The sequence below is a fragment of the Tachysurus fulvidraco genome, chromosome 9 (assembly GCF_022655615.1).
Source record: "Tachysurus fulvidraco isolate hzauxx_2018 chromosome 9, HZAU_PFXX_2.0, whole genome shotgun sequence".
In the NCBI taxonomy this organism is placed as follows: domain Eukaryota; kingdom Metazoa; phylum Chordata; class Actinopteri; order Siluriformes; family Bagridae; genus Tachysurus; species Tachysurus fulvidraco.
The window spans coordinates 1,029,301-1,043,379 of NC_062526.1; the positions used below are offsets into that span (position 1 = coordinate 1,029,301).

Below are 14,079 nucleotides of genomic sequence, written 5' to 3' on the forward strand. Positions count from 1 at the left end.
TCCACATTAACCCCAAATCTATCCTTAATATCCTGAATATTCAGACAGTAATGATTTCATCCTGCTCTCTAACAGTTCTCCCACCGTTCCTCCAGAGCCTTTAGTGTTTTTACGACTCGTTTCATCACCTAATCATCAGGGTTCATTGACTCAGGTGTGCTTTATAGGGGGCCATTCAGCACTTATAAAGCTTTAACACTGTCAGTGTTTGTTTTGAGGAATTTCCATTCAGAGCTTCTTTACATACAGTATTTAGTGCGAATGGGCGAGTGGACTGTATTTCTCTGCTCCTTCGAGAATGCGTACTAACCCAAATTGTTAGCCTTAACAGCGAAAAATCATTTTAAACAGCCCACTTAGGTCTATAAATAATAGCTCGGATTAAATTGGAAGGAAACCGTGTCGTTTATCCACCGAATACGAGCCGAGAAAGATCCCAGACAGAACAGCACGTAGCATGAATCAACACAGCCGTATTTTAGACTTAACGTCATCGTTGGAACGGATTTGTTTTAGTACATTTTACCCTGAAAACAGGTGAGAGCTGATCATCCTGCTGGAGATAACATCTGTAAGCCTGAATATTCCTTCTTAAGCTACAAAATAAATCTCTTAAAATCCTTATTTATAAGGTTTATTTTTAAAAATCCATTTCTTTTCCTTTTGTAGTAAAATGTTATAGTCTGTGTTTAGATCAGAATATTTTATGACAAATAATTTAACTAAATAAATTGATGAATCCTACATTACACTGTGATGGCATTTCAGACAGAGATTAAGTTATCAACATTATATTAATAACATTACAGGGACACTGAAACTAGCGCAGGTTTACATTTACAGCATTTAGCAGACACACTTATCTAGAGTGACTTACAACTGAGCGTTAAGGACCTTGCACAGGGGCCCAGCAGTGGTGGACCTGGGGTTTGAACCAAAGACCTTCCGATCAGTAGCCCAACACCTTAACCACTGAGCTACCACATACCCTGGTTAATATTCATGCTAATAATTTCACATTTCTGTAGTAAACATGTATCATGTGTGTAAGGAGTCTCCAGTGTCAGCACTTTGTAACAGTCAGAAGTAGAGCTACTTTTTTTTTTTCAGAACAGAGATATTTACATTTTTTTCCTCCCAAGAGAGCGAATAAAGAGTTGTTGGAGAGGTAATAACTCTTTATAGCTGCTATACATAAGTGACAGTTGTTTTGTTGACTTCCTCCAAGTATAAATGATAAAGATCTGTTGTTCTTCCATCAGAAAAACGCAGAGATTTGACAGATCGCTCCAGTACAAGAGGAATAAAACACTTAAGCTTATATACTCTATTAATACACAAACACACGTCTTATTGTACTTGTGAACATATTGCATGCCATTTCCTGTAATGTCACATCTGTTTATCTCTCAACCGGTAAAACACCATTAATCTCCATGCCAAAAGGTCAGAATGTGTTTAAACGTCACTTCCATACAGCTGTAACTAGTCGATATACAACTAGTAGAACTGTTATGTCACTAAACGCTATTTTGATGCATTTTATTGCAGTCGCGTGCAGTTTTTGGATCACAGCCACGGCAGCAGGTTTGTGGTGTCGTGATTTGACATTGTGCTAGTGGGGGAGTTGTGCGGTCTGGGGATGCAGCCAGTGTGTGTGTGTGTGTGTGTGTGTGTGTGTGTGTGTGTGTGTGTGTGTGTGTGTGTGTGTGTGTGTGTGTGTGTGTGAGAGAGAGAGAGAGAGAGGGACGGGGTTGGCTGAAGAATCACACACACACACACACACACACACACACACACACACACACACACACACACTTGTTTTACTATACTTATGAGGACCTACCACTAATGTAACTATTGTAGAAGCTAATAAATTCTATTTAACCCTAACCTTAACTCTGATAACCAAATAAGGAAATATTTAAATATTTAAATATTTATTTATTTATTTTAATTTTTTAATGTTATTTTAGAAACATGTATCAGCAATATTTCAGTCACAGCGTAACATTTGGTCCCCACCAAGATATAAACACACACACACACACACACTCACACACACACACACACACACACACACCACACACACACACACACACACACACACACACACACACACACACACACACACACACACACACCGAGAGGACGCTATAAAGCTGCTCTTGACAAAAGTGCTGAAGATGTGAGGAGGACCGGAGGAACCGGAGGAACTTTCTCACGTTTAACGCTTCTGTTCCACTGGATTTCGGGACAAATTCGCTGATACATTTTTCATTTCTCTCTTTATTGCACAGTTTAGTTCAGTTTTTTTTATTTTTTTCGCGCAACTCTTAATAAATACATTTCTTTTAAAGAAGAAACGTCTTTCCTCCTGACCAGCCTGCACTCAACATTATCGCGATTTTAGTTTAGTTTCGGTTGTGTGTGTGTGTGTGTGTGTGTGTGTGTGTGTGTGTGTGTGTGTGTGTGTGTGTGTGTGTGTGTGTGTGTGTGTGTGTGTGTGTTTGACGTCGCCGTGATGAGCGCGTGTCCCTCACGCTCGGTGTCCGCGCTTCACCGGTGTGGTTCCCGTAACACACTCCTGCTGCTGGTGTGTTTGGTGTGCGGGATAACGGGGACCTGGGGACCGGGACTGTACAGCTACCAAACCGGGACCTCACTCAACAGAGACCCGAGCAAAAGGTACGCGAATTTACGTATTTAACTCAAACTCAAATGTGTGTTGCAAAAGTTTTCGCACCCTCACCGTCACCGCCAGCACGCTGTCACTGATGTGTCTCTGTAATCGTCCTCACACCTGACATGGTGTTAAAGTTACGGGAAAGACTCATTATTTCAGTTAATAATCAATTAATTATAAGCTAAAAGTGACAGTAAGAACTGGTTAAAAACGTTTAAATAATTATAAATCAATTAGCAGGATAGCAAGGTGAAGGATCTTCAGTTCTATCATCATCATCATCATCATCATCATGATATTAAACCCTTTCATATCGCACAGTGGTATCATTAAATATCGTATCGTTACATTAACAACCAAGAACGAATCAGATCATGTTGAAGGCCTGATGTCAGAAAAGCTGATTTTTATTCAGATGTGTACATGATTTTTTGATATAAGTGACTCTAGTAACTGTTAAACTTGTTATTAAAAAATATATTTTTTTTACATCATCATCATCATAATTATCATTCACTTTTTAACAGCAGGTTTAAAACACGCTCAGGGCAAATAAATCACATTGTCTCAGGTGTCTTAAAGTTTAAAGCACTTCTAAATGTTGTGTGTTCATAGATGTGAAAATATTCAGAGGTGCAGAGAAATGATGCTCACAGGAAAAGTATTAACCAAGAAGTTTGACATAAAATAAAATTTCTGTCATTAAACCTGATCATTAAGTAAGAGTAGAAATATTGTCAATAGCACAATAGCACAAGTTTAAACCTTACTGAAATACAGTAATAAAGTACAATCATTAAAATATTTCTGACTCCGAAAATAAGATATCGGCGATATTGTGTTCTCTAAATCTAAGAACATGTATCTTGTAAAACCGACACATTTTATTTTTTATTTATTTTTCAAAAAATAAAACGCCTGTTTATGCGCATTAAAGACGGTTGACGTCTTTTCATAACTAATAACTGGTTTAAGATTAAAGTTTCGGATTCCTGTGTGGGGAGAAGTGAAAAAAACAGATTTGATGACAGCTGAACACATTTAAAACACATTTAAATTCATTTCAATTCAAGCAACACAATTGTGTTGCTTGAATTTAAACTTTAACAAAATTAAAAACATTGTCTTGCTGAAACGGAGACGATCTTAAAGGTTTATTTTAATTTGAATTTACTCCGTTTTAATTTTGATTCACATTCGGCATGGGGGAGGGGTGTGTGGTAGCCTAGTGGTTAAGGTGTTGGGCTACCAATTGGAAGGTTGTGAGTTCAATTCCCACATCCACCACATCTACCTCTGCTGGGCCCCTGAGCAAGGCCCTTAACCCTCAATTTCTCAGTTGTATAAAAATGGAAGTCGCTCTGGATATAAAGGTGTCTGCTAAATGCTGTAAATGTACATTCACACACAGCTCATTAGTTATGACCTTCTCTATCTCCAAATAATGTTTTATGACATAATTAATAACAATATTGATATTATAGAGTCGTATCGCTCAGAACTAATTCTTCTTTCTGCTTTCTTTCTTTTAACTCGTATATTTCAGGTTCTCGAATAACTCGAATCCTGTAATAAAATAATAATAAACAAAATGAAGTGATTTTCTGGTTCAGATGAGTTTAATCGTTAACATCTATCTCTTTGGTCAAGTGTATTTGAGTGTCGTGCGTAGGTAAGCGAAACGATCAGAGACGTGTGTGTGTGTGTGTGTGTGTGTGTGTGTGTGTGTGTGTGTGTGTGTGTGTGTGTGTGTGTGTGGTTGTAATTAGTCTCAGCTACAATAATTTATAATTATCTATTCAACAGAGCGTTGAGATCCGATTCCTGCTAACAGATGTGTGTTCGCTCACTCCAGGGCATTTCTCATCATTTCCTTTGTTCCTCCGTTCTCTTCATCCTCGGATGATGTTTTGCAGTAAACACAGAAACTCTCACAGCTTTGTCAGCACTGACTCAGAATCCTTTCCCAGTTTCGCCGACTCCATTCGCATCCACAGAAAAAGACTTTAGCAAACAAAACAAATCTCACATCCATCTTACTGTCACACATTGTGTGTCTGACACTCGACTTCCTCTTACTTGAGGAAACACCCACCTCTCGCTCTCATCCTCACTCTGCTTATTGTCTGTCTTAAGCACTGACCGAGGACCTGCTTTCACTCGAACTCTTACACACTAGCATTCTCTGGTTCAACTCTTTTAAAGGAAACCTCAAAGGTTTAAGAAATGGACAACAGCCTCATTAACCCTCCACAGAACCTTTTGGCTTTCACGCGCACGGAACCCTGCTGTCCTTCCACTCGGTGTGTTGTCTAACGCTCGGGGACTCTATAAGTGAGACAGCGAGTCGACTTTGAATCGACTCACCTGCAGGAAGTGAATCGACCGTGCGGCTTGTTTTTCGGGTTGCGGCGTTTGAGGCGAAACACAGAGGTGTAGAGCTGCAGACGTGAACGAGAAGAGAAAATAAATCCCAGATGTGACACGGAAAACGTTTTAAACTAGTTATTTATACAGTTCTCTAATTGTTCTTTGAGCTCTGTTTGTTACTTTGTTGGTTTTGAGAGGAAGTTTCCAGAAGGAGAACGCTAAACGCCTCGTTTCCATCCTGTGATCTCGGTGAAAAATGAGAACACGAGTGTGTGGCCGAAATCCCGTCTCCGTCCAGCATACAAATATTTACCCTGTCCTGTGTGTGTGTGTGTGTGTTTGTGTGTGTGTGTGTGTGTGTGTGTGTGTGTGTGTGTGTGTGTGTGTGTGTGTGTATACTGTATGTGTGTGTCTGTGTGTGTGAAGTATGCAGGTGTGGATGAGCGCCTGTGGTCTCCTCACTGTGAGTTTATCTCCTCCTGTCAGTCAGACTCACAAGGATAGACAGTGTTTAGCAAACACACACAGCTGGAGAACCTCTGGAATTTTCCTCTTCCCTAATGAGAGCAGTGCATTCTGGGAGCACTTCCTTCACTGTCGGGAGCCGAGGTCAAGTCGAGTATCTGACAGCTGGTTCCTTTTGAACCGGGGTTCGAGCTCCTGTAGCGTAGACGATGTTAGCGATCTCCAGTTACGTCTCGAGACGACCCGAGTTCACGTCGGCTTTATTCTCAGGGTCGGAGAAAGCGGAGCTCCGTGTTTCTCACCTGAAGATCCACCGACGACTGACTGACTGATTCCTAAGTTCTTTTTTTTTTTTATTTAAATTCATAAATGTCTTGCTACATGAACATTAAATACATCGGTCAGTAGTGATTACGTGTCGTCTTAAGAATCGAACCGATGAAAATGTCTTATTCGTGTGAATCGTTCGATTTTCTTTGTAAAGAAGTTGACCGTTTTTTAAAACTTAATAATCTAAAACTCGCTAAAATTTTGTTTCTTAAAGAAATGTCTGTTGATTTTGTTTAGAAATCAAACCCAAAGTGTTTATTATTTAGTTTGTTTGTCATGACACCAACACTGACAGAACAGAATTATTCTCATACTTAAATATTAAAATGCTTATGAATAAATTTGTCCTGAGGGAATTAAAGTGTTTTAAAGAATCAGGATCCAGAATCGAGGGGGGGGGGCACGGTGGCTTAGTGGTTAGCACGTTCGCCTCACACCTCCAGGGTCGGGGTTCGATTCCCACCTCCGCCTTGTGTGTGTGGAGTTTGCATGTTCTCCCCGTGCCTCGGGGGTTTCCTCCGGGTACTCCGGTTTCCTCCCCCGGTCCAAAGACATACATGGTAGGTTGATTGGCATCTCTGGGAAATTGTCCGTAGTGTGTGAGTGTGAGTGAATGAGAGTGTGTGTGTGTGCCCTGTGATGGGTTGGCACTCCGTCCAGGGTGTATCCTGCCTCGATGCCCCATGACGCCTGAGATAGGCACAGGCTCCCCGCGACCCGAGAAGTTCGAAGATGAAATGCATGAACGAAGGATCCAGAATCGAGAACTTAAGCAAGAGTTCATTCAAGACGCTTCTGGCTTTCGGGGGTTTCGACGAGAACAGATGTGATACAAAGCAATTTTATACCTTCAATATTTTCCTTCGATCGCAGACGACCGTTAGATCTGACAGACGTCTCAGAATAAATCGGATGAGGGTTGTTTGAGATTGGATTTGCTGAGCAGTGCTGGAGCGACAGCCTCACGCCTGGCAGCATGGACAAGGTGTGGAATTTCACACGTGTGAAGTGTGAAGTGTGAAGTGCAGCACTTACTCAGTGGAGCTCCACACGTTGTCCTGACGGATAAACTAATAACGTGTAACTAATAAACCTTCTGTACAGTCACACGTTTTCATCCGCTTCGTCTTCTTCTTATCAGTTTTCTATTTATTCATATTTTTGTCCGAGAAGACTGGTTGAGACGCGTCGTCTCTTCCCCCCCTCCCCCAGCATGTACACTCCATTAGCGCTGTGACCTTGTGGACACGTCCAGGATCCCCCTTTCCTCTCCTCCGCCTCCTAATTCTCTAACTCTTTTGTTTTTTGGCCTTTTGTGACACTTTCTTTCACCACTTCATTAATCTTTGTTGTCCCTCAGAGCAGTGCTGCGCTTTGGGACCCTGAGCTCAGACCTAATTGGGTTATATTCCCTCTTCATTGGGCCTGCGGGACGGCGGCTAATGTAACAGGATGATTGAATGACTTCCTTTCTTTCATTCTTTCTTTCTTTCTTTCTTTCTTTCTTTCTTCCTTTCTTTCTTCTTTTCTTTCTTATTGCTGCCTTGACTGTTGTTTTTCTTCTTATATTCTTTAATCTGTGCTTTCTTTCTCTCCTCCTCCTCCTTGGTTCTTGGCCATATCTGTCAATCGCTGTTCGCTCCCAGCAAAAAATAAAAAGAGTCTCTTTTGTTTTTCTTCACCGCCAAAAATATTGAGAAATCTGCTTTGTGATTTTTATCTCACAGAATTCATTTTGGGAATATTCTGTGTTCTCAGGGTCACTGTGTGTGTTAAGGGCAGAGAGTTTACTGAGACAGGAACACCTGAATATTATCCTCTCTCTCTCTCTCTCTCTCTCTCTCTCTCTCTCTCTGTCTCTCTCTCTCTCTCTCTCTCTCTCTCTCTCTCTCTCTCTCTCTCTCTCTCTCTCTCTCTCTCTCTCTCTCTGTCTGTCTATGTGTGTGAGTGTGTGTGTGTGTGTGTGTGTGTGTGTGTGTGTGTGTGTGTGTGTGTGTGTCTGTGTGTGTGTGTGTGTGTGTGTGTCTGTGTGTGTGTGTGTGTGTGTGTGTGTGTGTCTCTGTGTGTGTGTGTGTGTGTGTGTGAGTGTGTGTGTGTGTGTGTCTGTGTGAGTGTGTGTGTGTGTGTCTGTGTGAGTGTGTGTGTGTGTGTGTGTCTGTGTGTGTGTGTGTCTGTGTGAGTGTGTGTGTGTGTGTGTGTGTGTGTGTGTGTGTGTGTGTGTGTGTGAGTGTGTGTGTGTCTGTGTGTGTGTGTGTGTGTGTGTGTGTGTGTGTGTGTGTGTGTCTGTGTGTGTGTGTCTGTGTGTGTGTGTCTGTGTGAGTGTGTCTGTGTGAGTGTGTGTGTGTGTGTGTGTCTGTGTGTGTGTGTCTGTGTGTGTGTCTGTGTGAGTGTGTGTGTGTGTGTGTGTGTGTGTGAGTGTGTGTGTGTGTTTTAATATCTACAGAAACACTGCATTGATCTGTTTAAAGGATAAAAACCTCAGTATTGATGAACAAAGTGGTTTATTAAATCGAACTCCTGATTAATGACGACATGCTTCATGTTCCTGAGACTTTACACGTGTGATAACACTAAATGACTTTGAATCGTTTTTGTTTATTTGTTTGTTTGTTTGTTTGTTTATATTCGTTTCCTGTTTTCAGTAAATCTGTAGAAATCTGTGAGAATGTAACACGTCTGCTGTTCGGGTCCTAATTATCACTCTGACGAGGTTGCAGAATTTCAGCTGAAGTTAACAATAAAATATATTCACAGATTTTAGTATTTTGAATCTCCTGCAGCGACGATTTTAACAGGAAATTTCATGTATTGTTAAAATGTGGTGATATTTGCGTATCCGCGTCATGCTGGATAGAAACTCGCGTCATGCTGAACTTCTGAATGACGGATCTACACGTCACACCAAACTGTGTATGATAAACATGGAGCTAAAGGTTACGGCTCAGATGTCGTCTCACTCTCCTGGTTTTAGTTTTCATTTATTCTGTGATTAAAGTGTTTATTCTCCACACGCTGAATCTCCCAGAGACTCTGTAGTGTGTCTGAATAACGACGACACAGTAAAACTGTTCAGAAAAGAGAGAGAGAGAGAGAGAGAGAGAGAGACAGATTAGAGAGATAATAGGCATTAAAGTGCTATTTCTCTCTCTTTCTCTCTCTCTCTCTCTCTCTTTCTCTCTCTCTCTCTCTCTCTCTCTCTCTCTCTCTCTCTCTCTCTCTCTCTCTCTCTCTCTCTCTCTCTCTCTCTCTCCTGGGGGTTCAGACAGGATCTAAGCCCAGCTAAGTTTTTTGACTCATTTGGCATCTCTAAAAGCAGCCTAAGGGTCCTTTATACACGTGCTCGCGCGCATGTGTGTGTGTGTGTGTGTGTGTGTGTGTGTGTGTGTGTGTGTGTGTGTGTGTTACAAGCCCAGCTGCATGGGTCCGGTATTTGTTTAAACCCATCAGATTCCTGCGATGTCTGGAAACGGTTGATGCTAAGTGCTAAGTTGTGTTTCCAGGTGACCGCGGCTGCTCCTTCGTCTGATGTTCAGCAGTTAAAACAGCATCATGTTATTTTAGATGAGGAACGTCTGGCTCCGCCCACAACAGGCACACTGAACATTCAGTATGAGAGACTTCTGCTCTGATCGCTGTGAATTTGGGTAGCAACCGGATATGACATCACACACTATGTTGTCCATAAATAGGGGGAGAGTTTGACTCCTAACTCTAAGGTTGTGGGTTCGAGTCTCGGGCCTCGGCACCAAAACTCCCCCCCCAAACTGCTCCATGGGCGCCGCAGCATAAATGGCTGCCCACTGCTCCTGGCCACTGCTGGGCCCTTGAGCAAGGCCCTCAACCCTCCCTGCTCCAGGGGCGCTGTATCATAACTGCCCCTGCACTCTGACCCCAACCTCCTCAGTTGGGGTATGTGAAGAAAAGAATTCCACTGTGCTGTAATGCGTATGTGGTGATAATACAGTTTTTTTGGATTGCTTACACACTAAAATTAACAGTAGTACACTATTAGCAAAACCTTACACGCAAGAGGCAAAACATCAGCCCATATTTGCACAACTATAAGCACATTGTCAACCTCACACTTGTCGCAAAACTCTACACACAGTGATTTGCAAAACACTAAACACACTTAACACACATTACACACAAAAATCTATCATGAAGTCACTTCCATGCAATACCAAAGCGCTGACTGTCAAATTACTGCAGCGTCCAACCAGTCGGTTCAACACAGTCATCAGGTGTGTAAACACTTGTGTGCTTAATTGTAGACACACCAATCAGGTGTATAATCACTATAATATATGTTTACCTTCTGCTCTATGTTTATGTTCTGTAAAGCTGCTTTGAGACAATTTCTATTGTAAAAGCGCTATACAAATAAATGAATTGAATTGAACTTGAATTGAATATAAAAAGCAGCAGGTGAGTTCATCGGTCTTCAAGCACAATGTAAAGAGTCAGAGAAAGAGTAAGACGAGGAGGAGAACGAGGAGAACGAGAAGGAGGAGGAGGAAGGGGAGGAAGAGGAATCAACAGAGGAGGAATCAACAGAGGAAGAGGAAGAGATGGAGGCCATGCTGGAGGTAGAGGTAGAGGAAGAGGAAGAGGAAGACAAGAAGGTGCTCAAAGAGGACCGAATCTGACAAATGAGATCCACACAACACTTGTTGACCACGTTGTCACCCGCGGCCTGACGCTGAGGGACGCTGGACTGCGAGTACAGACAAATCTAAGCCGATACACGGTGGCAAGTGTGATAGCATGTCGACTGGAAAATAGGTACAGTGTGTTGTAAAAATATCATCATATCGACATCATATCTACACTGAACTACACAATTTTGCATGACATTGTTCTTCAGAGAGTTTTACAAATGGATGGAGAGGAGATCCAGCATGAGTTCATATATGTAGATGAGGCTGGGTTCAACATGACGAGAACACGAAGGAGGGGAAGAAACATCATTGGCTTCAGGGCTATAGTCAATGTCCCAGGGCAACGTGGGGGTATTATAACACTGTGTGCAGCCATTACACAGAAGGGAGTCGTCGGAAGGTATATGATCTCCGTCTCCAGGCTGAGGTACCCCTCATCCAAGCCATGGAGGAGGCCTGTGACCAGATGGAGGTAGCAGCAATGCAAGGATGGATTCGTCATTCACGACGTTTCTTTCCAAGGTGTCTTGCTAATGACAACTTTGCCTGCGAAGTTGATGAAATTCTCTGGCCAGATCCAGCTAGGCGAAGAGACAATGTCTAGTTTTTTTTTGTATTTTTTACAGTAAACTTACAGTACATGGGAACATTTTGGGCGTGTTGATAAAAATGAGTTTCTTCAGTCTGCAACATTGGTCTTGTGTAGTGTTTGGTGAATTTACATTATATTTGTACTTTATTGATGGTAGCCTACTCTAATCATAGGGAAGTAGAAGTGCTAAAAGTGTTGTAGGTTTATCACAGCGGAGTGTAACTCGTGCAAACAGAGTATAGTAATGTGACACGTGTGTGTTTCATATGGTAACAAAGGGTGGTTTTTAAACAGAAGTGTATAGTTTTTACAAGAGTGTTTAATTATGCAAGGGATCTGTAGTGTTTTACTAATTGTGTGTGTGGTTGTGCTAATTGTGTGTGTGGTTGTGTTAATTGTGTGTGTGGTTGTGCTAATTGTGTGTGTGGTTGTGCTAATTGTGTGTGTGGTTGTGCTAATTGTGTGTGTGGTTGTGCTAATTGTGTGTGTGGTTGTGCTAATTGTGTGTGTGGTTGTGCTAATTGTGTGTGTGGTTGTGCTAATTGTGTGTGTGGTTGTGTTAATTGTGTGTGTGGTTGTGCTAATTGTGTGTGTGGTTGTGCTAATTGTGTGTGTGGTTGTGCTAATTGTGTGTGTGGTTGTGCTAATTGTGTGTGTGGTTGTGCTAATTGTGTGTGTGGTTGTGCTAATTGTGTGTGTGGTTGTGCTAATTGTGTGTGTGGTTGTGCTAATTGTGTGTGTGGTTGTGCTAATTGTGTGTGTGTGGTTGTGCTAATTGTGTGTGTGTGGTTGTGCTAATTGTGTGTAGTGTTTTGAAAACACGGGCCCTGTTTTGAAAATCGTGCTTAAGCAATCCAAAAAAACTGTAAAGACTTCTATGCCCCATTCTATCTATCTATCTATCTATCTATCTATCTATCTATCTATCTATCTATCTATCTATCTATCTATCTATCTATCTATCTATCTATCTATCTATCTGTGCTGTATTTTGTTTATACCTTTATAATTTTAGCTTCTTGCTTCTGGCACTGATTGTATTCAGGCTTCAAAATCCGTGTTTATTTTCTCATGTCGATCTGATGGTCACCTTCCTGGTGGGTCACTGCAGCGCTGGATGTCAAACGTCATCGAGTCATTGAGTTTTTTTACTTTTCCGATCTGCAGCTTTAATAATCCGAAATAAAATAAACTGGAATTCAGATTAACATAACCTCTATACTACAATAGGGTGTATAAATATCTGTGTGTGTGTGTGTGTGTGTGTGTGTGTGTGTGTGTGTGTGTGTGTGTGTGTGTGTGTGTGTGTGTGTGTGTGTGTTGAACTCCCTGCTATTCGAGGTGTTGGGACGCGTTTCACGCTGTTCTATCACAGTAATTCTCTCTAAGTCGAGCCGACATCCTGCTCCGAAATTAGGAGTGAAAGTGAAAACGTGCGTCAGAACCGTTCAGTGGTTCAGAAACTGAAGGCTTGCATTCGGCTAATTACAGCATTGTACGCATTTTTGTGGGCGGAAAAAAAAGGGCAAACAATGAAAAACGAGTGAAGGAAAGAAAAGAAAGAGGAGAAAAAAACCCAGAGCGAGATCCTGAGCCCACGCTGGGGTCGTGTTCAGAGGCGAGGCCGTGAGCGTGGGAACTCGGTCATTTACTCAACACGCTCGTAACACAGCTCACTGTCACTACACTTCACTCCAAACTACACAAAAAAATCCCACAACGTTCACAGAGAGCTGCGATCGTTCCGGATTAAACCAAAGTCCGGCTGTTTAAAAAAATATACGTTTAAGCAGGTATTGTCTGTCGACTGGTTTTAATGTTTGTGTGTTAATGAAAGCAAAATATTCTCTAATCGTATAAAATATAATTCACAAAAATCTGTTGGTTAAAAGTTATTTCATCTTCTTCATTTTTATTTTCTCAACCTTAAAGGTGCGGTCTCCGATTTTTGAGAAATGCTTCAGAAAACTGAGTCGGGCCGAATAATAAAAAAATCAAAACAAACGTGTAGCCAATGAGCAGAAAGGGGCGGGTCTTGTCGATACGGGCGGAGAGAGTGTCCGGTGCGCATGTGTGACGTTAGCAGAAAGCGGTTTTAACATCGACATGGAGGATAAAAACAAAGAAAGAAAGAGAAGAAAGACTTACGATAAGGACAAGAAGTAGGACGTGTTAATATAGGATCAGCTTTCCAGCGCTGGAGAGAACTGAAGGAGCAGGAAGTTGGCCACATATTCACAGGTTGGAGTTTCCCGAGTCAATAACTCCTGAGCTAAACGCTGTTACTACACAAATAACACCTCTTTTCTATCGTAGTAATGTAGAGAGGCAGCTACAACCGCGTTTTGTGTAGTAACAGCGTTTAGCTCAGGAGTTATTGACTCGGGAAACTCCGACCTGTGAATATGTGGCCGACTTTACTTAAGACGCCGAGGCGCTTTTTTCCTTCTCGATAGGTGAGTAACGTTGGTTTTGCTTTGTTACACAGAACTAATATATGCCTTTGTCCTTTACATCATTATGCTTGTGTGGCATTTTTGCTTGTTTGTTTATCTACAATCGTATTGTTCTTCCCTTCAGCTATGATAAAGACACGTTTCTTTCTGTTAGTCGCCTGGGTTACGTATGTACGTGTGGGCGGAGCTATCGATACAGGGGTGGTGCCCGTTTGGGTTAGGGGTGTGTTTGTTTTGGTGATTTTATATGTCAAAATTGGCTTTCAAACAACGGAGACCGCACCTTTAAAATGAGTAAATGTTGAGATATGAGCAGGTTCTATATCATCTGAGTGTTCAGTTCTTTACATCAAAAAAGATGATGAAATTATGAATTATGACTTTTACTTTGTTGTGTGTGTTTAAACGCTCAGATGATCATGAACACGCAGGTTCAATAAAGGTTTGCAAATTTTACTGGGTTTCTTTGGTGATTGCGCTTCAGCATTAGAGTCTGATATTATTCTCAGACCTTAGCGG

The 14,079-nt window shown here is 41.7% G+C and overlaps 1 protein-coding gene across 1 annotated transcript in view; it reads left to right on the forward strand.

Moving 5' to 3' along the window:
• The first annotated feature begins 2,127 nt into the window (after nucleotides 1-2,127).
• Nucleotides 2,128-14,079, forward strand: part of LOC125145420 (EMI domain-containing protein 1-like) — an 18,001-nt gene continuing 6,049 nt past the window's right edge. The window contains exon 1 of the mRNA XM_047818039.1: nucleotides 2,128-2,688. Within this exon, the coding sequence (XP_047673995.1) occupies nucleotides 2,525-2,688 (164 nt within the window). The 5' untranslated portion in view covers nucleotides 2,128-2,524. The remainder of the gene's footprint in view (nucleotides 2,689-14,079) is intronic.